Source organism: Hesperophylax consimilis, chromosome 26, assembly GCF_061612785.1.
Source record: "Hesperophylax consimilis isolate HC1 chromosome 26, BYU_Hcon_1.0, whole genome shotgun sequence".
Classification (NCBI taxonomy): domain Eukaryota; kingdom Metazoa; phylum Arthropoda; class Insecta; order Trichoptera; family Limnephilidae; genus Hesperophylax; species Hesperophylax consimilis.
The window spans coordinates 17952702-17978482 of record NC_142861.1 but is presented as its reverse complement, the minus strand read 5'-3'; the positions used below and the strand labels follow the sequence as shown (position 1 = coordinate 17978482).

Here is a 25781-nt window from a genome sequence, read left to right as displayed (position 1 = left end):
TGAAGTCAATGGTACAATGTTTTGTACCATTTGTTTACTGTTGTCACATGTAATCACGTAGAAAAAAATTGGGTAAACAGCAGTGGCGGTCGGTGACTTTTTGTAGAAGGGATGCTGGACATCAAATGTTTATACTCGTACTTACTATGTACTTGATATCAAATATGCACATCTAGACGCTTGCCAACGAACAAGATACAATTAGGTACCGTCTAAAATTATCTCCATAAATCCATTAAGCTCCATAATTCAATATTTCCAGTATCCAGAATAAGTTTAGTATTTTTTCCGTAAATGGCCGAGACACAAAACTTTTTCGCATTAATGATTCAATTATACAACCACACAATTCACTATTATCATTTAGAACACTTTGGCGAAGTATCCATCTTATTTTGGGTATTAATTTTTATTTATTTAAATTAATGATTAAAAAGTAAATCGCAGGTTAATAATATTCAGTAAGAATTCGAGTTCAGTATTCAAGCTCAAAGCAAACTGTCAAAGCAGCGCGCGCATACAATCCAATGGATTAGTAATAGAGTATACGATTCTGTTCATTATCCATATTAGCATTAAATACGGTTTTTGTACGTTGGATGCTGTCATTAATGTCGTATAAAGTTGACGAAGATATTGGCTTGCGGGTCTCAGTGCCAGTGGCGGCCGGTGGTCAAAATATGTGGGGGTTCACCGGATTACAACATTAAGTCATAAAATAAATTAAATAAAGGTACATACCTATTTATAAAGAAGTTCTATTCTCTGTTCATTTTGTTTAGCAAAGACCTCTATCAATGCTTAACACTGATAGTGCGTTCAGTCTGTCCTGGCTCAACGTGTTAAAAGATTGTATTCTTTTTAACGTTGAGAAACATCTTTAGCTTTCAACTGAGGTCATTCCAAAGGTCACGAATGGTGCACAAAAGTTTTAGTAATTTCACAGTCTCGGGAAAGTCTTCTAATAAACAAGTACTATAAAAAAGTTGTAAAATTGATAAAGCGCCGTTAGCTTTTGAAAAATCGTCGCGGGCGTAAATTGCACAGAGTTTACCTTTTAGGTACTGAACTTTATTTAGGAAGTCATACGTTTTAAGCGTCACATTGAAATCATGTTCTGGGAAATTTGACCTGTATCGATTTTTATTAAATAGCTCATTATGGTGTTTACCTTAGGCACGGTAGCCTGAATCCAATTGCATTCTGATGTCAACTTTTCCTAAAACCTTTAAGCTCAAAACTTTTTATAAATGTAAATGATAAGAATTATGTTTTTTGATTTTTTCAGAAAGGTGAGTTACATCAGTAACACCGCTGATTGTCCAAACTGAATCAACACCGTAAATTAAACACGTAAAACAAAATAAACTATTCAATTGATCACATGCACAGAGCTACAAGCTTTGTTATACATTGTTTTGTTAAATGATCGAGTAAATTTCTTCGATCCAGATTTGCACTCTTATTTTATTATCAGTTCAGGTTTTAGGTGGACCGGCATTTTTTATTATCACTTTGTTTTCAAAACTCGACCTATTATTCTTAATGTATTCCACATTCAAACTCATTCTTAATTTATACGTTGAACAAACACAAAAGTAATCATAAATTAGTATAACATGCAATTGATATGCCTTATTAATAATTGATATACAAGATCGATATAACCTGCAATTAAACTTCAAAACTTTCTCAGAGTAAGAAAAGTTTTAAATTCAAGAGACAATGCCTGGCAACGGCGAGTACTGACGGAACTGATAATAAGTAATCTGACCATCACTCATCTCTTAATGACAAGTTTTATCCTGTATGCTTGTATCGAAGAAGCGTAACATTCGCTGAAAAATAGCAGATGGTAAATTGAAACAACGATATCGACAATAATATCAAACATACGCGTTTTAGTTTAACTTTCTACTGAATAAACCGTTCCTTCTGATGTGGTGGTAAAACTCCGAACGCCGTTCTTGATATGGTATTATTTGCAAAGAATAGTATGTTATGGTATGGACCCACGCTTTCGACTGTTCCACAGAATATGCGACAAAGCAGTTAAATTTTGGATCGCAATCGAAAACGAACTGCTACGAACATAGGCACAAGTCAAAGTCGGTCTGCAAGTTAAGCGCGCTTAATAAGTAGGTACCTTTTGAATGAGATATTATAACCGAACCGAGTTTCGTATTGTGATTAGCCATGTCGGAAATCTTGTTGGTTGTTCGGCGCTCGGGAGCACATATTAGCTGGCCGCCACTGCTCAGTGCGCATGCGCGGAAAGAACGTACGTTCTAGCATTTTGGATACGGTTTACAGATCGCTTCCACACCACAGTATTATTCCTTGTATACGTGTGATTTACGCGTTTCACAGTATTTGAGAATGTATGTGTATTTAGACTCGCCCGCGCTGTTTGTATCGTGTCGTTCGTTGTGCGTACACAGAAACGGGACGACAATATGCACGATGTCTTATAATAATAATATTTGAATAATTTTTTACAGCGCCGTTTTTGTAAAAAAAATCACGGTCTAAAGATTAAGGTCCGAAGTCCAAATCTTTTAACTCTAAAATGCAAGGGACGCGGAGCATCCACAGCATGTATGGACGGACCGCGCCTGGTAAACAGTTCTTTAGGTTTACGAAAGTACACGGAGAAAACTTACTGATATAAACTACTGTTAATTTATTAAAAATCTAGTCAAATTATTCGGTTTCCTGTTACAAACGGGACTGCAGACCTTTAACGAACGAATTGACAGAGTTCCTAACAAAGTATCAGTTAAAAGCAAATGTTTTATGAGGACGGCGGAATACGTGTTCATATAAATACTGATATTGTCGCATTCCGTCATGATATTTATTAGGAAAAGAACACGTGTTTTCGATATATTATGAATGACTCAACGTAGACAAATGTGTAAGTTAATGATCATAAAGATTTAACAAAAAATCACGTATCTACAATAATTTGTGGTATGTCTCTCTCGAACCGATTCTTGTAAAAAAAATGCAAAATGAACCCTTAGATGCAATAGATCATCTCAACTCAATACATAGATTATTTTACATAGTCTACATTATTATTTTACATAGTGTACTGTAAAATCTCTTTTAGCAAACGATTACAAAACTGTATCGCGCTGTTATTTATGATACACACTTTATCAAATTACGCAAAAGCCAAGTTTGCTCCAGAAATTCGTAATTTTTCTATAAGCTGCTTGCTACCTACTTTTGGACAAGTTTCTTCCAATTTTCTATCCAATTTCTCTCATTCCATTCAGTCATGTTTCTCCGGCTTAATTATTTCTCCCTTCGTCTTCCTCCCCCCGTCTGACACGTTGATGGATGGATTATTCTGCAATTTGTTACCCGGCTGAATATCATACCGACTGGTCCAGGAGAGAGATTACAATCTTCCTCCTCATTCTTATTTATTTCGCCACGTTTTTCAGGCATCTGCATGGCTTCAATTTATTTAGTTATTAAAAAAATAGTGTAACACAACAAAATCGTAAGTGACATATCTCACTGGGGCATTCGAGCGCGTGTCGAGAAGTGCAGCTTTATTCTGTTAATTATATATTATTATTCAAATTTAAATTAGAGCTGGGCAGTACGTTTATAGTTGGGAACAATAACATTCTACTATAAACTAAATAAGTATTACAAAGTACCTGTGATGGCTTAACATAGGGTGACCATATTGACAATGGAAATAGGGATAGTATGAATAATTATGAAAAAAATAACACTGTTAAATAATAGTAAGTAAAATGAATTACGTCGATATGAATAATAAGTAAATAGTAAGTCAATAATAATATTATTAGCCATTTTTTTATATATTAATACTCCGTTTCGTAATAAATTTTAGTGTGTGACTGACTCGACTTGAATTATTTGACAATGTCTCGACTATTTTGATAAAACGTTTAGTGAACTTATTGGCCCGACTGCATGTTTACAAGTGACGATGACAAATTTAAAGCAGAGACGGTATTTTTTTACATCAGCTCCACACAGGAGGCATTGAGAAAAAAATTCCATTTATTTTTATTTATTTTACTAACCATCACTGGGGCGCTTAATGCGAAGCTATTAATGAAATCACTATTTTACTAACCATCACTGGGGCGTTTAAGGCGAAGCTATTAATGAAATCACTATTTTATTATCCATCACTGGGGCGCTTAAGGCGAAGCTATTAATGAAATCACTATTTTATTAACCATCACTGGGTCGCTTAAGGCGAAGCTATTAATGAAATCACTATTTTATTAACCATCACTGGGTCGCTTAAGGCGAAGCAATAAATGAAATCACTATTTTACTAACCATCACTGGGGCGCTTAAGGTGAAGCAATAAATTAAATCACTATTTTATTAACCATCACTCTGGCGCTTAAGGCGAAGCAATAAATGAAATCACTATTTTACTAACCATCACTGGGGCGCTTAAGGCGAAGCAATAAATTAAATCGCTATTTTATTAACCATCACTGGGGCGCTTAAGGCGAAGCAATAAATGAAATCACTATTTTACTAACCATCACTGGGGCGCGGCGAAGCAATAAATTAAATCACTATTTTATTAACCATCACTGGGTCGCTTAAGGCGAAGCAATAAATGAAATCACTATTTTACTAACCATCACTGGGGCGCTTAAGGCGAAGCAATAAATTAAATCACTATTTTATTAACCATCACTGGGGCGCTTAAGGCGAAGCAATAAATGAAATCACTATTTTACTAACCATCACTGGGGCGCTTAAGGCGAAGCTATTAATGAAATCACTATTCTCGATTAATCTATACTACGAATCGGTTTACACCATAAATACCAAAAATAACACAGAGAAAAATATAAATAGTAATTATAAAATATAATAAAAATATAATAAATAATAAAAATTTTATACATGTAGGATAACAAAAGATTTTTTAAATATTTATGTTGAGGGATCAGTAGGATTTATAGGCCCTGTTAGAAGTTCTACCGAGCCGAACCCTCTGATATGAAAATATCTGGAGACGGTGAATTTTTTTTTTTCCCATTTGATATCTGGTGATTTGACATATTGCTAATTTTATGTCCGGGTTAAATCTTCCCCATAGGAAAAACTAAACCCTTCCACACACTTTTCCACAAATAATCAACACTATGCAAGTGCATTATATAAGCAAAATAAATACAAAACAATACAAGAACAACACGTCAACCCACCAGAGATCAATTGGGAAAATAATTCACCGACTCCAGATATTTTCATATCAGAGGGTTCGGCTCGGTAGAACTCCTAACAGGGCCTATAAATCCTACTGATCCCTCAACATAAATATTAAAAAAAATCTTTCGTTATCCTACATGTATTCAAAATGACCGACTTTTGCATCTTTATATATAAATTTTTTGATAGATCTAATACGCCTAAATTTTTAATGAGAGAGCTAGGTATAATGCAATATAAATTAGTATTAATAATAATAAGAATCTCTTAAAATGATTGGTAATACGGTTGAAAACGGGATCGCAGGCCTTTAACGAATGAATTAACAGGTTTATTGATAAACTTTTAATAAACCGCGATGTCGGAACACGTATTCCGACATCGTGATAATATATTCCCTTTTTAACCGGATTATCGATAATTTAAATGGATTCTTAATAAATTTGTATTTTTTATTATTCTCCGTATATGCTCTGGATAAATTGAAACTTTTCCAGTCGTTTCGCTTGAATAGAATTAAAATAAAAATGTTAATTAAATTTTAATAAAGTATTTTATATTCAGAAAATCATGAACGCATATATGAAACAACTTTTAAACAATACTCTATTGTGGCTAAAATTATTTGTGACAGTTTCTCTTGATTATTTTTTTTCTTTGTTATAAAATTATTCACAAATTAATAAAAACTACTTTTTCGCTAAATTTGCAATTTCTAGACTCCGTTTGTCAAGAGATTTTTAAGCCTATTACCTATATTTGCGGTGATAATATTACATACTAAGAATATACGTAATATTTTGGCTTGAGTATTGGAAGTTACGCATTCTACGAATTAAGCCGTCGATGTGTGAGTTTCACAGTTTATTTTGATAATCTAAATAATTATTTAATTTAACTGTATTTTCTGTAAATTTGTGCGGTTAAGGGCGTAACTGGGTGTTAACAGGTTTGACGGGGACGTATTGTATAACCATTCATAAAATGCCGGGCCACTTTCCGATTTCGAAATAATTTTAAAATATTAAATTATTTCGAAATACGTTTCTCTTGTGTGGAACTTTGAACTCTTCCAGATATAAATGACGGAACGCGATCGGTGAATTCCCAAAATAGTTAATTGGCCAATCAACACAGTGAAATTTGAAATTGAACCAAATGAAGCGAGTAATATTAATTAAGGACAAATAAATCCCACTCACTGCAGAGGACGGGTTTCATGTTTTTGTGTCCATTATTATGATTATCATTATTATTTGACGGATCGAAATGCGTACCGGAGTTCTCAATTGATTCTAATGTCTTTATTTCACTTTGATTGAGTGACTCTATGATCGGAATCGAATAAACACCGTTTTATTTATTGACTGTGTTCATATAGTTGGTGCAAGGGCAGAGAGCGGCGGCTAGACAAGCGGGCATACTTTCCGGGCAGACAAATTGTGAGCAATAATAGTAAACCAAAAAATTAAAAGTTTTTAAATTAGTGAGTTATTAGGAACTTCTTCTTCTTTCGTATGGTGGGGGGGTCAGAGGGGGACATCTAGGTCTGCGAGCCAGTCTAGGGCCTCAGGCATCGCCATGTGGACCTAATTAATCCCGCCGGGGAATGAATGGAGCGGGCATTCGTTGACCACATGTTCGGTGGTCTGCACCGCACGACATTCACACATCGCCGACTCTTTAAGGTCCCATCTGTGCATCATGTGGGCACAGCGGCTATGGGATCTGGTGGACCAGGTTTTGCGAGGCAATGAGAACCCAGGCTGTCTCTCGGTGGGGTCCTGTATGAGATGGGCATTTCTTTGCCACTCAAGTTTCCACCTATCTTCTTGGAACTTGGAAACTAACTAACCGTCACGCCGTTAACCGAAGGGGTAGGCAGAGAGGACGGACCGCCAAACACTCCTTGCCTCTTTGACATTCATACATTGTCTCATACATACTATTCTATTATTCTGACTCTTGATATGGGCCGACTCAAGTATCTGATTCACTTGATCGTGCCATGTCTTCCTCTGACGTCCCCCCACTCCTTACACTTCTTTCTTCGTTCATTCGCCATACACGTCCAAACCATCTAAGCGTCCATTTCTCAACCGTACTCATTACGCTTACATCAGCCTTGCATTATTTGCAAAGATTTCCACAATTCTCACACGATCATATATGGTTTTACAGCACATACTCTTCAGGATCTCATTTCTACATTAATTCCGTCTACTTTCATCCTTCCTCTGCCAGTTCCATGTCTCACATACATCAGGGAAGGTACCAGCACTCGTTGTGGACTGCTCACTTCGCTTCTTTAGACAACTTTTTGCTAGCGCCAACCGCGTTCAGTCCTCCATTAACGGAGTTACCTGCATTTACCCTTCTTTCAATATCTCTGTCAGCCTTCCCATATTTCGTTCTGGGCGCCTCTCTGTGTCCGAGTTTAGCTCATTGTTTCCTTACTTCTTGTGAAATTGATCAAACACTTTTTGATTATCGAAATCTTTCTTGAGCTCTTAAACCATGTATCAATCAATTTCATTGGCTAGTTTAAGGCCTAGGAGTCGAAAGGTTGTTAATTGACGACATCAGTTTTCTTTAAAATCTATATTCGATCACAATTATAGTAATGTGAAATGTTGAATGTTGGTATGAATCATGAATATGTACTTGCAAAACGAAGAGCACGTGATTTTTCGTTACCTACTTCGCATTGCTTCGTCTTAGCTACTTACTCTAACGCCAGTGCTGTGATGTCTAGAGAAATTTCCTTAGATGTTGGGGAGAAATATATATGTTTAGGGAAAATGGAGAAAGCACTCTAATCTAGGGAAATTCTTTATATTCTGTTTATATTTCGATATATTCAAAATTATTGAGGAAATTTTTGTCGGAAACGTATCAGAGGATACGAATATATTGTGGAGAATTATTCCTCTCGAAATTCTCTAGCCACAACCTCTCCCCACAGATTTGTAAATACTGTTGGGAATCATTCTTCGAAATTCCCTTTGAATGTATTGTAAGGAATTATTCCTCTTGAAATTCCCTAGCCACACCCCTTCCCCGTGGATTTAAAAAATATTGTGGGCAATCATTCTTAGATATTCCTTATGTAAATATTGTGGGGAATTATTCCTCTCGAAATTCTCTAGGCACACCCCCTCACCATGGATTTAAAAATGTTATGGGGAATCATTCTTAGAAATACCCATAGTAAATATTCTGGGAAATTATTCCTCTCGAAATTCTCTTTCCACACCCCTAACCGTGGATTTGAAAAATATTGTGGGGAATCATTCTTAGAAATTCCCTTTGAATGTATTGTAGGGAATTATTCCTCTTAAAATTCCCTAGCCACACCCCTTCCACATGGATTTAAAAAATAATGTGGGCAATCATTCTTAGATATTCCTTATGTAAATATTGTGGGGAATTATTCCTCTCGAAATTCTCTAGCCACACCCCCTCACCAAAGATTTAAAAATGTTGTGGGGAATTATTCTTATTTGAAATTCTACCCCATTTTTATCCATTCTGAAATTTTGGGATATTTCGGCTTAAAATTTAGGGAAATTTTAATTTTGGGCATACCATCACTTGGCGTTTGACTAACGCCATTGTAGCGGCGCGCGGCGTTATTTTGACCGTATCAATATCATAAGGCTCATTACATTACTCACCAACTAACTTCATTATTGGTAGCAAACTACTCCAAGTTTATCATCATAATGGTGACCGCCTTACCAGGCTGTAGTGAAGACGGTAATCAATCTAAACACAGTTTGCTTTTTTGTCACCGGAACTTACCCGGTACAACTAACCGCCATTTGTAACCTCTCTCCATAATGATACGAACATTATTATTATTTTACAGAATTATCATTTTTATAGTGAGCTAATGAAACCACGTAAATTCTTCCGTAAAATGTAAGTGAAAATAATCTTAACAATAAAAATCTTATCGTCTTAATCTCTAAATAATATAAAATAATGTCGCTCTTCGCGTCTGTCTGTTTGTGTGCTTAGTTCTTCTAAACTACGCAACGGATTTTGATAGAGTTACTATCATTCGAGAATTTATTTATTTATTTAACTACAAACGGCAAAATCTGTGCCATGAGCATACATATAAATATAAATGTTAAAAACAGCATAAAGTTTAAAGTATAATATACGGTTTAAAGTGTAAAGGTTAAATATAATTCTAGGTATAAATTATAATTTACGGTATAAAGTGTAAGGTTAAATATTAAGTTAAGTTAATTATAAAGAATAAATTTAAAAAAACAAGTACAAAAGGTTAAAAAAATGTATCGTTAATAATTACTTTTATAGAATTATTTGCCAACTATGCCAAACATAAATAACATAAATGATTATCAATTATCAAGGTAACGATTATGTATGCATAGTTACTTATCTATTGATACTTGCGGACAGAAAATAAATTATGCATCTTTTATGTGATAACGGACATTAGTGATCAATTTCAGAGTATTTATTACCTAATCTATGCAAGAGAAATATTATAGAATTTTGTTCTGCATTAGTGGCAGAATTGTGGCAATAATAAGGTGAAATGGGTCGGTTGGTCTGCTAGGTACATGGTAATTTATCAACGAAACTAATTCAGGGGAGTCAAACCGGTTATTGTTGATTTTAAATAAAAATTTTAAATATTCATCTATCTTTTAACGAAAAGAGTCGCATTGTTTTTAATAGAAAATCAATAGGTATTCATAATTTAAAATTAATTGTTCTCGGAAACTTTCGTTGAATTCTCTCAATGGAAATTGTATGATTGTTGTATGAATTTCTTTGTTTCTAACGGTGGTTAGGTTAGATTAGGTTAGGTTAGGTTAGGTTAGGTTAGGTTAGGTTAGGTTAGGTTAGGTTAGGTTAGGTTAGGTTAGGTTAGGTTAGGTTAGGTTAGGTTAGGTTAGGTTAGGTTAGGTTAGGTTAGGTTAGGTTAGGTTAGGTTAGGTTAGGTTAGGTTAGGTTAGGTTAGGTTAGGTTAGGTTAGGTTAGGTTGGGTTGGGTTGGGTTGGGTCGGGTCGGGTCGGGTCGGGTCGCGTCGGGTCGGGTCGGGTCGGGTCGCGTCGCGTCGCGTCGGGTACGTCGGGTCGGGTCGGGTCGGGTCGGGTCGGGTCGGGTCGGGTCGGGTCGGGTCGGGTCAGACCAGGTCAGGTTTCGCAGTAGTTATTAGTTTTTTCATTCTTTTTATTGTTATAATATATTATATATCCCTCGTAAATTTTGCCCAACACTTCTCAAATCACAGTAAAACATTAATAATATAACATAATGTTAATCGCCTCCCTAGTTTGTTGGCAAACTCGCCCCGCGCGTCACTAAACTGTACCGTTCTGCCCCGCTCTCCCGGCCGGGTGATTGATTACTTCCCGCAACTGAGTTTGCCCCGTTCTTCATAATTTATCCCTCTCTCCCCCCTTAGCTTTTCCCATCATCCCACTTCTCTTACGGACTTACAGGTAACATTTAGATAATTTGTATAGCGCCGTTTTTGTAGGCACTTAGTAGGTAGGCGGATACGGATGATAAATTATCTAAAAAATACTAATTTCGATTGAGAATCTTCTCTGAGTGATTGTAATTCTGGTTCAATCAACTCGGTTTTATTTTGAATTTCAGTGTAATTTTCAATTGGAACTGATCTTGTCAAGAATTCAGACAAGAGTTTAAGTACCTACGTGTAATATAATTTTTTTCTTTAATTCTATATTTGAAATGCGCATTTCTTAGGGTTAATCTTGACAAGTAAAGTCGGACATCTATTTACTAATAGTACATTTATTGATTTTTTACGGGTCTGCCCTAGTAGTAATTATAGCTTATAAACAAAACATTATTGAAGAAAAATGGTTTTCCCTCCTCCCGGGAATCTGACCCAAATGTTAGCTTTAACTTTCCTATTTTCTCATTTTTCCACCCCTTCACAAATTCCTCCCACCACACATCATTGGGGTTGAAATAAACCACTGGCTCCAGCCAATGAAACACTTGACAGCGGACACATTAAAACATATAAATACTGTTGACTTTTTATGTACCTAGGACTTGCTAATAAATAATATTATAATGTTTTTAATTTTCAGACTATCTGTAGAATGTTTCAACAAATGTATTTATTTATTTATTTACTAACGGACCATGTCCAATTACAACACATTATACTCTTATTTTACACGAAGATAATACCATGAGAAATGTTAAAATTCAGGACAATTGAAAAAATATTGCTATGACAAAAATAGGGTACATAAACAATAAAGATAATGGCAATTCAACACAGGAACAAGGTTTTGATAGAGTTCATAACTTCTACAACATCAATATAAAAATCATTAAAGTTTACACCAAAATATTCAAGGTCCTGACCTGAGTTGACAAGTTTTGCCATTATGGATATTGGTGAATGGTATCCATAATTTGTGGAGTGTTTATTGAGGAAAATAATAAAAAAAACGTATTGAATGTCCAAAACGCGTTGCGCAAACAAAAACTTCAAGTGTCCCAAAACAAATATTTTTCCAATTGTTACCAATTCTTATTATGGTACCATTTTTTGTTTGTATTGTTTAAAAAAATGATAGATTAAAGGTCAAGCCTTCAAAATTATATTAAACGTCACTTTGTAAATTGCTAATACAAGCAAATATTATAATCATATTTTCTTAGCGGATGATTACGAAAATAAATGTCCGCTTCCAATAAATAAAATTCTTAATCTGTGATTTTTTAATTCCGTGAAAAAGGTACCCGCGGAGGCGCGCCTCATCCAATACGCAAAAAAATATAAATAAAATAAAAACACCAAAATAGGGTTAGTTATTTGATTATTTTTTTTAATTGAACCCAAACTAAGAACCTAAGTATTTTATTAAATTGTTTTTTTGGTTTCTAGTTTGGATTTAATTTTAAAAAGATTGTTAAATAGTTGTTCCTCATTGTTATTAAACTGATACGTTTTTTTTTTGTTAATCATTTTTGCGTTTTAAGAATGAGGCGCGCCTCTGTTATTTACGATGTTACTAAAATCTCTGTAAAAGGTGCTGTTTAAACTCTTATATGTATTCCATGTAGAATTTAAAGAAAATACAGTTTTAGTTTACTGGAATCCTTAGGCTAGACATTTTTTTAACTAGGTACCCGTTTAGAAAATACAGAAAATCATTATTGTAATATTGCTTGTATTAAAAATTTACAAAGGTGTATGTTTAGGTGCTGACCCTTAAAAAGTGTAATTTTCATCTGTTTGAAATCTCTTGATTGAAATATTAACGAAATTGAAACCCATGTAAAGTTTTACCAAGTTTTTTTTTCTTGTATTCCGAAAACTTAAAAATGTATCTATCCATGTTTTTGTGTCGTTCTTTCTTTCTCCAACGCTCACGTATGTTTCTCTGCTTCTAGGTCTAAAAGCAGATCGGTGGACCATGGCTTCGCGGCTCCATTTGACCTGGACTCCCTTCGCTCCAAGGTCGAGGGGAGATTCGACTCCGTTCAGAAAGGTGAGTTAAAGAGATTTCAATAATAAACTGGTCGATTGTGAACCCCTGCCCAGATTCTCTGGTGGACAAGGCTCCTATACTCCTTGATACCTACACGTTACGAATATGTTACATAGTATTCTTATTTACCGGTTTCATTACCCAGTTAGTAGAGAAATATTCTCGGGTCTAACTGGGGAACTAGTAGTCTCTATCTCTGTTATCTAAATATAAATATAATGTAAATGTTTTGTTCAAAATCTTAAATCTCCAAAAGTTCTTCATCCATTGATTTGAAATTTTGACATAACGTACTATATACTATATAGATGTCACCTGTGACAGGTTAATACATGTTTTTATTAAACAGCGCTATCAGGCGGATTTATTTGAGTTTTTGCTATATCTATCTTTGCTTTGAAATTTTGACATAGCGTTGAATTCGAATACGCGTGTGTTTTAAATACCTTTATTACCTGGATGTCACCTGCGACAGGTAATAACATGATTTTTTTTATAAAAACTCAGTAGGCCGTCGGTAGTAATGTAGGAACGTTTCGCATTGCGTCTGGAGTGTTCTAGATAAACCTCGTAGCATCGCTACATACCTATATTATATAGATGTCAACAGTGACAGGTAAAAACAGCGCCATCTGTTGGACGTAAAAGCAACATGCGTTATTATTTCTCTATCTGCACAGACAGACTGAGCCACAGCAATGCGTTGCTGGGTACAGCTAGTACTAAAGTCGCTAGCCGCCTCTCTCTGTTTGTGCCCTTAGTTCTCATAAACTACGCAAAGGATTTTGATAGGGTTTTCATTATCATTTAGAGAATTTCTTCCAGAAGGTTTATATGTATAATACATCTATATCATATTTATAGAAAGTAGAGAAAAGTCGTCAAACGGCGGGTACTTAATACTTATAAATAATAAAGGTGTATGTACAAAATAGTAGGTATATCTTTGTCACACAATTTTTCCAGTAAATATTATCTAAAATATTACAAATATTGGTTACACAAAATTTCCAGTAAAGACAGGGTTTTTCAATAAGAGGTGTTATTTTGATATTCAATCGTAAAAGATCAATGGTTTCGTTGCTTGTGTGGCAAGTAGCGCCGTCTTGTTGAAAGTAAACGTTGTCCAGATCAATACCATCCAATTCCGGCCATAAAAAATCATTAATCATCTCTCGATAGCGCAATCCATTCACCATAACTGTTGCTCGAGCCTCATTTTCGAAAAAGTAAGGTCCAATGACTCCGCCGGACCATAAACCGCACCAAACAGTCACACGTTGAAGATAGAGAGGCTTTTCAACAATAATTCTTGGGTTTTCCGAGCCCCAGATGCGACAATTTTGCTTGTTGACGAAGCCACCGAGGTGGAAATGGGCCTCATCACTCAAGATGATTTGCATTTGATTCACTCAAGTGAATTTTAATAATTTCAATGCGTTGTTGAAGCGTGTATCGTTCCATTTTTATTAATGGCGTAGTTTCTACTTGTCAAATGTCAAAAAATGACAGCTTCAAAAGTAACATCTACCGAAATAGCGGGCTATTCAAAATAACACCTGTTATTAGAAAACCCTGTATTATCTAAAATATTACAAATATTGGTTACACAATTTTTTTTTTCAGTGATTTGTCAATAAATTGATCTGACAGTATATAGGCAAATTGAATTGTATAAATAAATAAATATAAATATTCTATCACCATGCGGTCTTCCAAAATAAAATCTGCTTACGAATTACTAGTCCTTTTTACAATGACACGTAAAATGCTGGCCTGGTAAGAAAACTTAACTGCATATTGCAAATCGGGTAAACAAAAGTTTGGGCTTATTGCCAAAATTTAATATTTTGTTACACTATTTTTATATTGTATGTTGTAATTTACCCACCTCAATCAATTTTAGCGTCGCTCTGTCAGGCGGTTAATTTAAGAACCAACACTCAGACATTTGCCTTACTTTAGCGAACTTTACTTTTCTGCGCTTGGTTATTTCAATGTTCGCTCTTCGGTGGTCAATGTACGACTGATGGCATAGTTTATTCAAAACATGCTCGAACCCTCCTGGTGCCAAACATATAGTCACATGGTTTGATTCCAGAGATGTGCTTTATTTCAAATAAATCCATTTCAAATGGAAATGCAAAATGGGTATTTTCCATTTTGCATTTTAAATGCTTTTCTAAAAACCATTTTGCATTTTGCATTTTAAATGCTTTTCTCAATGCATTTCCCATTTTAAATGCTTTTTTGCAACATTCTTCCTACTTTCTCCACTCATATTTTTTTCATAAGCCCCAAATATAAGTCGGTCCTCAACCTCGCTATGAGAGATAATTTACATTTGTCAAGTTGCTCCCTGGTAGGAGCCCTGGCAATTGAGTGATACCATTACAAAAAATACTGATTCAAATACAGAACATGGCCGACGCTGTAATATTAAATGTTAGATAGCAGTTTCTATGTTTTTACGTTGGCAACATTAGTCCCGCGCAATTTTTTTGTGGTTTCATAATCTGTAGTCGTGGTGTTTTTGGATTTACCATCATGTAATATGTTTGTTCTAGCTTGATGTCCATTATTAAATGACAAAATTGTTTAAAAATTCTATAATTATTTTAATTGTTTGACCTGAGAAACCATTTTGCATTTTCAATGCATTTTGAAAATAGGTATTTTGCATTTGAAATGCTTTTCTAAAAACCATTTTGCATTTTCAAATGGAAAAGTTTTGACCCATTTCCATTTTGCATTTCAAATGGTTTTGGGTACCCATTTTGCACATCTCTGTTTGCCTCTAGCTCGTCAAAATGTTTAGTAAATATTACACAAGGATGTTTACAAGGTTCATTAAAGAAGATGTCTATCTATAAGTGGTATAATTGGTATCACAAGTGTCTTATTTTAAATTTAATTTATCATACCACTTGTATCTAATAACACAATTGGCAATTAAGTAATATCATTTAATAAATATTACATAAGGATGTTTACAAGGTTTATCAAAGATGATGTCTATCTCTATCTAGAAGATAAAATACACTTTATTAAAGGTTAACATGATTTGTTTGTGATAAGTGCAACTGTTAAGGAATGAATTAATTAATTGTGTCCTCAAACTTAACCCCTAAAGCCTCTGACATTTTGCTAAGTACTCCTAATATGAGTACTCAGAAGAGATGGAATTTTGTTCCCCTGCACTATTTGCAAGGAAGTGTTTCCTAGGATTGGATGCAAAACGTGTTTTGTTAAAATAAAAATTGTTTCCACGGGGATTTATATTTTTGCTGGTGGAGAAGATTTCTTTGATGCCAGGGCAACTATAATGTCCATATAAAATTTAGAAAGTCTCAATCGAATCAGCGCTTTCTCTTCTTTCTTTTAACGTTGGTAATCTTAGTTCCTTGAGTCTATCTTCATATTGCAGGTCTTGGTATTTTTCTCGCCTCGTCCCGTTTCTGTACAGAGACGGGACAAAGGTTTGCAGCGCCTTGTCCCCTCTCTGTATTCTCTCTATTAGATCTATATACTTGGCAAAATATGGACTCCATATTTGGAAAGCATATTCCAGAAGAAGTCGCGCATATTGCATCAAGTCTGGTGTTTGGTTAAAAATAAACAAAACATATGTGTGACCTCTCCTGGAATATGCATTCCAAATATGGAGTCCATATTTCGAATCAGTTAAAACTTTGCAGGCGTCCAAAGGAGAAATTAACTAACAAACTATTTTATAATTCACCAATTTTTTATAACCAAAAAACTATTCTGGTGATACCACCAACTGTAAATGTGTCAATCTGTAACCAGCCATTTTTTACTTCATGTGAATACCATACTAAAGTCCCAACTGCTGCCAACCGTCAATCTGACCAACTAGCCCTTATTTACTTTATGTGAATACCATACCAATGTCCCAACTGCTGCCGACCGTCAATCTGACCAACTAGCCCTTTTTTACTTTATGTGAATACCATACCAAAGTCCCAACTGCTGCCAACCGTCAATCTGACCAACTAGCCCTTTTTTACTTTATGTGAATACCATACCAAAGTCCCAACTTCTGCCAACCGTCAATCTGACCAACTAGCCCTTTTTTACTTTATGTGAATACCATACCAAAGTCCCAACTGCTGCCAACCGTCAATCTGACCAACTAGCCCTTTTTTACTTTATGTGAATACCATACCAAAGTCCCAACTGCTGCCAACCGTCAATCTGACCAACTAGCCCTTTTTTACTTTATGTGAATACCATATTAAAGTCCCAACTGCTGCCAACCCCCAATTGATCCCATTACTTTAGTATGTTGTTAGGATGTAGGTAGTAGGGGGAGAAACAGATGAGGAAAAGGAAGGTGGCGAAGTACTTGGCTATTCAGTTCTGGTTACGAAACATAACTAAAGCAATTTGTGAATGGTGGTCTTTCACCAGGGTGATACTGAGAGTATCTTCCAATCTGGAAAGTTTTAGATGGAACTTCGTTATTTTAAGGGATCATCTATCAACATTATCTTCATATTTTAGTGTACTTTTTCTTGTTTAGATTCTACGCTCGTCTTTTGCACAGGGCAGTACCTATACATTTTTATTAATTTGAAATAATTTATTTACGTTCACTATTTAATTTCAGATGAAGAAGAAGCAGTCAAGAGGATTCCGGTCCCACCCATAAAGACAACCACATACAGCGTGAGTACCAACTATAATAACATGACTAGGGAACAGAGAGTTAAAAGCTCATATGGTCGAAAAAAAATAGTACATTCAACCAGAAAAAAGATAAACAAATGCAAATTTCATGATGCCATAGCTTACCGAGAGAGAGCTTTTTCTCTTTCGTATATCGTTAATGAAATAGTATTTCACAGAAATTCAAATATAACATTGTCATCAAATGCCATGGCAATACAATGGCATTCAGTGCTATGTTGTTTTTTTTCACGGTTGAAAGGTCCACGTTAAATGCTAATTCAGAGAATTTGAACAATTTCTCAAATTTCAAAGTTAATTTTCAAGTTCTGTTAAAGATTCTTTCAAATTCTGTTATCATTTCAGTTCTGTCAAGCAACTAGCCTATAATGAATGATATAATAACAGAACTTGAATAGGACTTGCCCAGAACCAACCCATCCTTAGTATTTTTCAGCTTTTGAACAACTTGTGATCAGCAGAATAGGACAACTATCATATTGCTAAGCTTGTCAGCCTATTTCTAGTTGATAGAAAGCTGAAATGCACCTAGAATCAGCGTTTAGCGGGGACCTTTCAAATGTCAAAAAACATAATGACTGCCATTTATGACTTTGTCACATGTGATCGAACAACTGGGCCTATGTTTACCTCACATCATGATATGTTGTGTTGAAAAATATGGTATCTTGTCTTGTCTTATTTTTAACAGTTGATTTAAAAATTGAAGATAAAAAAACGTTGTAAATTTCATGACACCATAGCTCATTGTTCGAGAGTTTTAGCAGTTTCAGAAATAATACAAAAATATTTTTTTTTTTTTTTTTAAATTATAAACTTAAAACATATGTATCGTATCTGGTAACAATATATTTATAAATATTATTAAGCAAAGTAAGTCAAAAACATGATTGTATGTAGAATTTAAACAAGTGTTATTTCTCTCGTATCGTCCAATGGAAGAGAAGGGGTGGGGGAAATCTACCGATTCAACACAAATATCTGTGTATCAAATCTGCATATTATAGTTGAATCGTACACACACAGATGGCGCCAGTAGTTTTAACCTTTTCAATACTGCCCTAGAATATAAAGTGGAACAAGAAATGTCATGTGGGTGTGTTTTGTGATACAAAAGTCTGACGATTAACTAACTGGGTTTCACCGTCATTACGAAATTCAAAACGGGATGGCGATATAATAAATGATGTCAGGCAAGTGTAAGAGAGGCAGAGCGTATGCTAAATGGGCTGGAGCCGAAAGGTACACTTGGTAGCGACATTGGTTTCCATTCAAATCTATATGGAAGGCTTTTGATCTTCTTTATTCTATGAATCCCACCACGAAGGACGTTTTAACCCAATTTATATATTTTGGTAAAACTTAATGTATCATATGTCGTCCATTTATTGTAAAACTGTACTAAGCGCCATTTTTAGTAAAAAAAAATTAGATTTTGGTTTAGTATGATGTATTAATCTTTCCCCATAGAAAAAATATATTCATAGTCAAAATTTTTATATAAAAATTATGCTACTCACATAGCACAGTTTTACATTCAAAAGTTTATTTTATTTTGTAAATTTCATTTAAAAGTTACTGATGAAGATGTACATACTAAAGCTAATAATATTGCGCGTGCAACACTATTCCAAACGCCACAACGGTTAGGATTGTGTTAAAGTGAAGAATGAATGGTTTCCGTGATTATATAACAGTCATAAATGCCACTTATTAAAAATTAAATACTGAGAAAAACATGTAAAAGGACACATTAAAAGAAAAAATCTTGAATTCCTTGTCACCTCTAACTCTATCCACACTCAGATCAAATTTAAATCAGAAAAAACTGTCCTTGATTTAACTGTTTGTTTTTTCACAGTTTTGCTCTAGATAAACAATATGCGACATCTGAATACGGGGATGGCCGCCGATGGATCACATATTATGTGAAAACTGTGTAGATAAGGTTAAACAATCTGCTAATTTGGTATTTTACAGGAGAATACCTAGTTATCATTTTATTTAACCCTGCAGGCCTCGGAAGGACATTACTAGCCACAAACATCATATTCCATTATACCCTCTGAAGGACAGATCAGACCGGGGCGTCAATACATTATAAAAGTATTTTTATCTTTTTTTCTATAATGCGTAGATATGTGATATGTTCATCATTTGATAGATAAATAATTATACTTCACAGTTTGTTTCAAATATGTATACATTATTACATGGATAGTATTTAAAAAAAATTTCAAAGATTACGAATTGGCATCATTTTTTTATTGACAGTTAAAAGTTAAAAAATCATTTATATTTTTTTTTGTATAAACAGCATAAAAATTGAAGTGACAGTTTTATTACTAATTACCCACACAAAAGTAATATGTTTTATAAATATTGAATTCTTTCAAAATTATTGACGTTCCGAGTCAAAATGTCCTGGTAAGTTTTTTGTTAACATTTTCATGTTTGATATTAAAGATTTATTTTTTAGAAAGATCAATGTTTTTTTCTAATGTAAATTTTTTGAGACAATTTTATCTAGTTTCTAAAACAGTATTTTTTTTAATGACAAATTCAAAAATAAGTAATTTCAGCACATTTTAGATACCACTGCAATCTTTAGAGCACAGGCGTCAGGCAGTGGCGGCTCGTGACTTTTGGGTCACTAGAGTGTTAATATTACAAAAAATGGCTTTATTGATGTTGTTGTAGCTGAAAACGATTTTTTTTTTTTTTTTCGAAAAATTGATTTTTTGTATGAAGATTTTCAGGAATTCCGTGCGGCGCACGGCTATACTGAAATTTCCTGAAAATCTTCATACAAAAAATCGATTTTCAAAAAAAAAAATAAAAAATCGTTTTCAGCTATAACAACATCAGAAATGCCATTTTTTATAATATTAGCACTCTAGTACACCCAAAAGTCACGAGCCGCCACTGGCGTCAGGTAGGTATGCTGTCCTTGTTCTATCGGTATTACAATGGAAGATGCTCTGAGGAACTAGCGTCATTGATCCCTTCGGCACTGGTGCGTAGTCGGGATACACGCCAAACGCGCGCCCAACATTTGTACACGGTTGACATTTGTCACATGAGAACGGGTCGCTTCTACGATTCGTTCTTAAGTTCAACAGCTCGGCTGTGGAACGAACTGCCGGCCTCTGTGTTTCCTCCCTCCTACAACATGGGACTCTTCAAGACCCATGTTCACTCCTTCCTCTCCACAAAAAGACCCTCCACACAGCATCCCCAAAGATGACATAGGCCCTGAGGGAAATTATTTTCTTCGTGGCCTCCTGTGTTGGAGAAAAAAAAAAAAAAAAAACCCCGGGAGTATTCTGAAATTCTAAAAAAATTCACCATGTTGTCGGGACTTGTTAGTAAAAATATTTAAAAACCTGAAGGGTTATTTGCAGAGTTGAAGAATTGTGCCCACGCACTACAATTGCAGTGTCGACCTTATAAATTCATTTTTACTTCTACTAGGTATGTTAGACACCAAAATTAAAATGTCACTTTATCAAGTATGGTATTGTCTTCATGTTGGCCTTAAGAAAAATGTATTTTTATTTATTGAAAATTCTTGCCGGCAGCCGAGGGTTAAATAGTATTTGGACACCAAAAATAATAAATGAGCATTATTAGAATGTAATTTCACAAAGCACTCTTTTTAGGGTGAATTGCCTTATAAAAAAAATGTAATTATTTAAATGAGCAGTAGATGGCGTTGATAAATACAACAGGTTTTAACTTTGTTTTAACAGATGGCAATAGTAAACAGAATTTATGTTAATGTCTGCGCTTATTTACGAAAAATGATTCGCGATTATAATTTTTTACAATTTTGTGCCCTGGTTAGATCTATGATAGATCGAGAGATGGCTACAAAGACTGTCATTGTATATTCTATTTTTACAATATTAAAATAAAACTTCTTTTTTGTCGCTTCATGCACTATTAAAATAAAACACTGGTATTTTTATGTCAGTGCATTGTGTTTCTTAGAAATTGGCACCATTGTGAAATGAATTTATAAAAGATGTCTTTCAAGATGTTATTCTTGTTCAATAGTAATAATTATTATTTTACTTTGCCAGATATTGGTGTTGGCAATGCTCGGCGTAGTAAATATTATGCTTTGCATGCGGGACTCGACAAATACAATTCTGTGAAGATTCACTGGCGATTGTCTCTCATGATAAGGAACATGACAGTGTTGATGGTTAACCTATTTATAAATAGTAAATACTGCAATGAGTTCTTCAAGTCCAGGGGTGTACTCCGGGTATTTTATCGTGGGCCGTTGATTGTCTCACCTAATAAGGTACCTACTTATAAATAGGTAAATATTTAAATTAATTGTCCCATGTAATAAGTAACCTACATATAAATAGGTAATTTTTAATTAAAAAAAATAACATTTTTATTAGTTTCCATAGCAAAGTTTGTATGTCATGTAAGTAAGGCGATGCACTACGTATTAATGCAAAATCATGTGTTTTTGGTTTGAAAATTTGGTCACCTGGAAATGTTTCAGATTCTTTAATTAAATACTGCGAGTAGAATACATCTTGGCCTTTGAAATAATCGAGTATTTTTTAGATAAGTCTTTTTATAAACCCAGAAAAAAATAATGTATAAGGCCTATGAAAACTGCTTTAAAGTTCATAATCTCCTACTTACGAACCCATTTTCGGTTATGATTTTTTTGTATAATGTGGCAAATTAAGTTATTTATAAAATGATCGAAAAAAAATTAAATATTTATACCTGAACATCCACAAAATAAAATTAAAGGCACTTTTTGGCCATGTTTTGTTTTTGCATAAATCAAAACAGGCAGATGGCGTTAAGCGAGAATTTAAACCTTATCGCCATCTACGTAAGGGGTGTTATTGATAGCGGCTCGATTTAAAATATTACACGACGTAGTGCATCGCCTTAATATAAGAATCATGTCACTGTTTTCACAGTCCTCCTCACTAGGGTTTCTTGTTCTTGACCTGTAGTTTTTTTTTAATATTCTTGTATTTAGTCGCCGGCTGTCTTTATAGAGTCTTCATAATGTCAGCAAGTTGATTATCACTTAGTTTTCTCAGTCGTGATTTTGCTTTAGTTTTAAATATATTATTTTCTTTTTTTTTTGATTGATCTGGTAGAGCGTTGTTTAGTTTCGCTCCATGAAATTTAATATTTCTCTATCCAAAAGATGTATTCAAATTGGGAATAACCTGTATATTTGGTTCAAATTCAATTTATTCCAAATACAACATCAAACACAGCTGATAATTTTCACAAACACCAAATTGAATAGAATCTAATGAACACATTAAATTTGACAAACCAACTCAAATAAATTTTAAATAAAATTCTATTTTCAAAAACGATATTTCTTTGCCATTAAGATGAAGTGATGAATGTGTAAATTAATATTATTTGCCATTAAGTTAAATATGCAAATTACAATGTATTTGTTGAACGTAGCGAATTCTGCATTAGCATAAGCAAATGATTTACATTCAAATTCAACAGATGTTCTTTATTTTTTTAAACTATTTGCTATGGAAATTTTCATATGTCCTTGCTTAGACATTCAGACTGAACTGAAATTTCTGTATTTTTCTGAAATTCAGAAGGAAAATAATGTGACGGCAGCATTATGAGCATTTTTTTTTTGTGTGAACAGCTGCGGCTTGAATGAAATATAGCCCAGTTTGTCAAACAGCCAATCTGCGATGAATCATTGCTTAAAATACTGTTCGTATTGCACGTAGGAATTAAATGAATATGCATAATATTATTATAAAAATTTTAATAGCATCGATATCATTAAGCAACTCTACTTTGCCTACGTACAAAGTCATTTGGAGTTTGCATCAGTTGTTTGGTGTCCATTTTACAAAATCCACATAAACAAAATCGAAGCAATTCAAAACAAATTCCTAAAATATCTTTGTTACAAGTCATTTGTAAGATATAATAACTATGCAGAGGCAGCTTCATACTTTAAAATTGATTCACTGAGTGTACGGAGGCATCATAAGGATGCACTATTCCTGTATAAAGTAGTTAACAATAATATTCAATGTCCAGAGTTGCTAAACAAGAGTCCATTCAATGTTCCTGCGCATACAACACGCTCGTGTGTCCTGTTCAGGGTTGATCAATGCAAAATGAACTCTAAGCATAATTATTGTTATTATATTAATTATTATTTTTGAGATACATAATAACTTAACATAATTCGTGAATTTTGAATAACCGCATCTGATCTTCTGATATAAATCCTACAATATACGGAGGCTGCAACCTGGTTTCTTAAATAAACAGTAAAATCATTAAATTCCAAGTAAAAGATTAGCCTTGATGCATCACAAGAGTTGCTGTATCATCTTAAATGAATAATATCTTGAAAAGCATTCTTATCTTGTGAATTGAAAAGTACTTTCCCCATTATTACGATGCATTTACTATGTAGCGTAACATTTATTAACTCTTTGTGCGCCGGAAGTGCCTATCGGCCATGAAAAATTTGTACCCGTTATAGTCACATTCAAAACATTTCTGTTCATGGGATTTTGCATCTTAAAAAATGTTCGTAGCTTACTAAAATAAATCTTATTCGATTGGCAACAAAATAACCAATGAGATAAGAGTTCTTGCTTTTTGTTTCGTAAAGAGTAGCCATAAATAATAACAACGTTCCTACTGCCTCATTCTTAACGCGCCCACTTAAGGCGCAGTTCGTGTAGTGTATTGTGTACCTTTGTTGTGAAAAATACTTATTTAGCTTTATAAAACTATATATATTTGTATTTCTTTATAAATACAAATACAAGAGAGGAAAAAACATGAATACAAGTAGCTATTCAGGTAAAAATACTTACGGTAGATTATGAGATACTATTTTCATAAATATACATGTAAACACATTATCTGGTAAGCCAGTACAATTTACAAAAAAATAATTTTGTAACAAACAAGTAAAAATTTCAAGGCGCAGGCTTGAAATTTTTTCGTCGGCAAGCGACTTAGGTATTAGGTGTGTATTTACATGGAGCTCGGCATTCCAAAGGTTAATCATAATGAGTTTGGGACTCTCTTGGGTTAACAATGTGAAACATCCCAACTGTGATATATAAACAAAATTATTTATCTGACTAATTTGTGATATCAAATTAATTGCTGTTTTTTTTAATGTTTTTGGGGGGAACTTATTACGGAAAAGATCAAATACATTCTTTCCAACAGATAAAGCATCCGGATTGGATTGATCATGATCTATTTAATGATATACGTAACAGAAATTATTATCTATGCATTCCCGTTCGAAGATAATAGTCATAGATAAGGATGACAGAAATAAACATTTTTATTTGCAGTTATCAGTGTTAAGTCAGTGTCTCATTTACTTTTACTTAAAAACGTCACAATTAAATGGTTAAGAACAAAGTGTATTGAGGGTTCAGTGCGCAGAAATGAGAATCTGGAAAGAGTCCTCTGCAGTCACTTATGATGTTGAAACGGAGACAGTCTGCATAGTTTTCGTAAGCACTGACATCTTCCTTGTTTCACTTTGTTCCTTTGACAGTTGTCCAGTGCTTTTATTAAAGTTTACCAGGATTATCAATGGGTGTTTGTTGATGTGTACTGTTTATACAACATGGCTCTTCTGGGTATCTGGGGCTTCTTCTCATCATTTGGGATATTGGCACCTTTCCTACAGCTGTTGGTGCTTTCCAACAACATATGTCTCCTGAGGTTGCAGTGTGCTGTTAATAGTCCTACTAGCGTGAGCTTACCACTAACTCTCAGTGAGTGTCTATGCATATTAAGTAGTTGCTTGTCTCGTTTAGAGTTTCAGCCGTCTATGAGCCCTTATTACTTACGTTCGACATGTTGATGTTAATTGGATGCTTAATGAGAGAGTATGTCTGAGAATCCAAGCTGCCGAAATGAGATTCTTATCAGGATATTGCATTAATCCTAAATTAGATGGCTTGGTCATGTGCACTAGAAGCCATCAAAGGATTACCATACAAAATATAATGTATTGTTAGAACTTAACAAACAGATTGTAATCTTTAGAGCACAGGCGTGAGGTGGGAATACTGTTCATGTTCTAATGGTATTTCAACGGAAGATGCTCTGAGGAACTAGCGTCATTAACCCTTTCGGCACCGGTGCATAGTCGGGAAACATACCAAACAAGCGCTCAAAATTGTACACGGTTGACATTTGTCACATGAGTATGTTTCGTTTCTACGATTTTGCTCCTGAAAAAAAATTAAATAAATTTATATATTTTACCGACTTAAC

General features: G+C 34.2%; 1 protein-coding gene across 7 annotated transcripts in view; it reads left to right on the top strand.

Annotated features, from left to right (window-relative positions):
• The window catches only part of mtd (TLD domain-containing protein mustard), a 262898-nt gene that overhangs the window by 136482 nt on the left and 100635 nt on the right, over nt 1-25781 (top strand). For all 7 annotated transcript variants that reach the window (XM_089647441.1, XM_089647436.1, XM_089647435.1 and 4 more), the window contains 2 exons: nt 12664-12761; nt 17395-17453. In XM_089647441.1, the coding sequence (XP_089503567.1) occupies nt 12664-12761; nt 17395-17453 (157 nt within the window). The remainder of the gene's footprint in view (nt 1-12663; nt 12762-17394; nt 17454-25781) is intronic.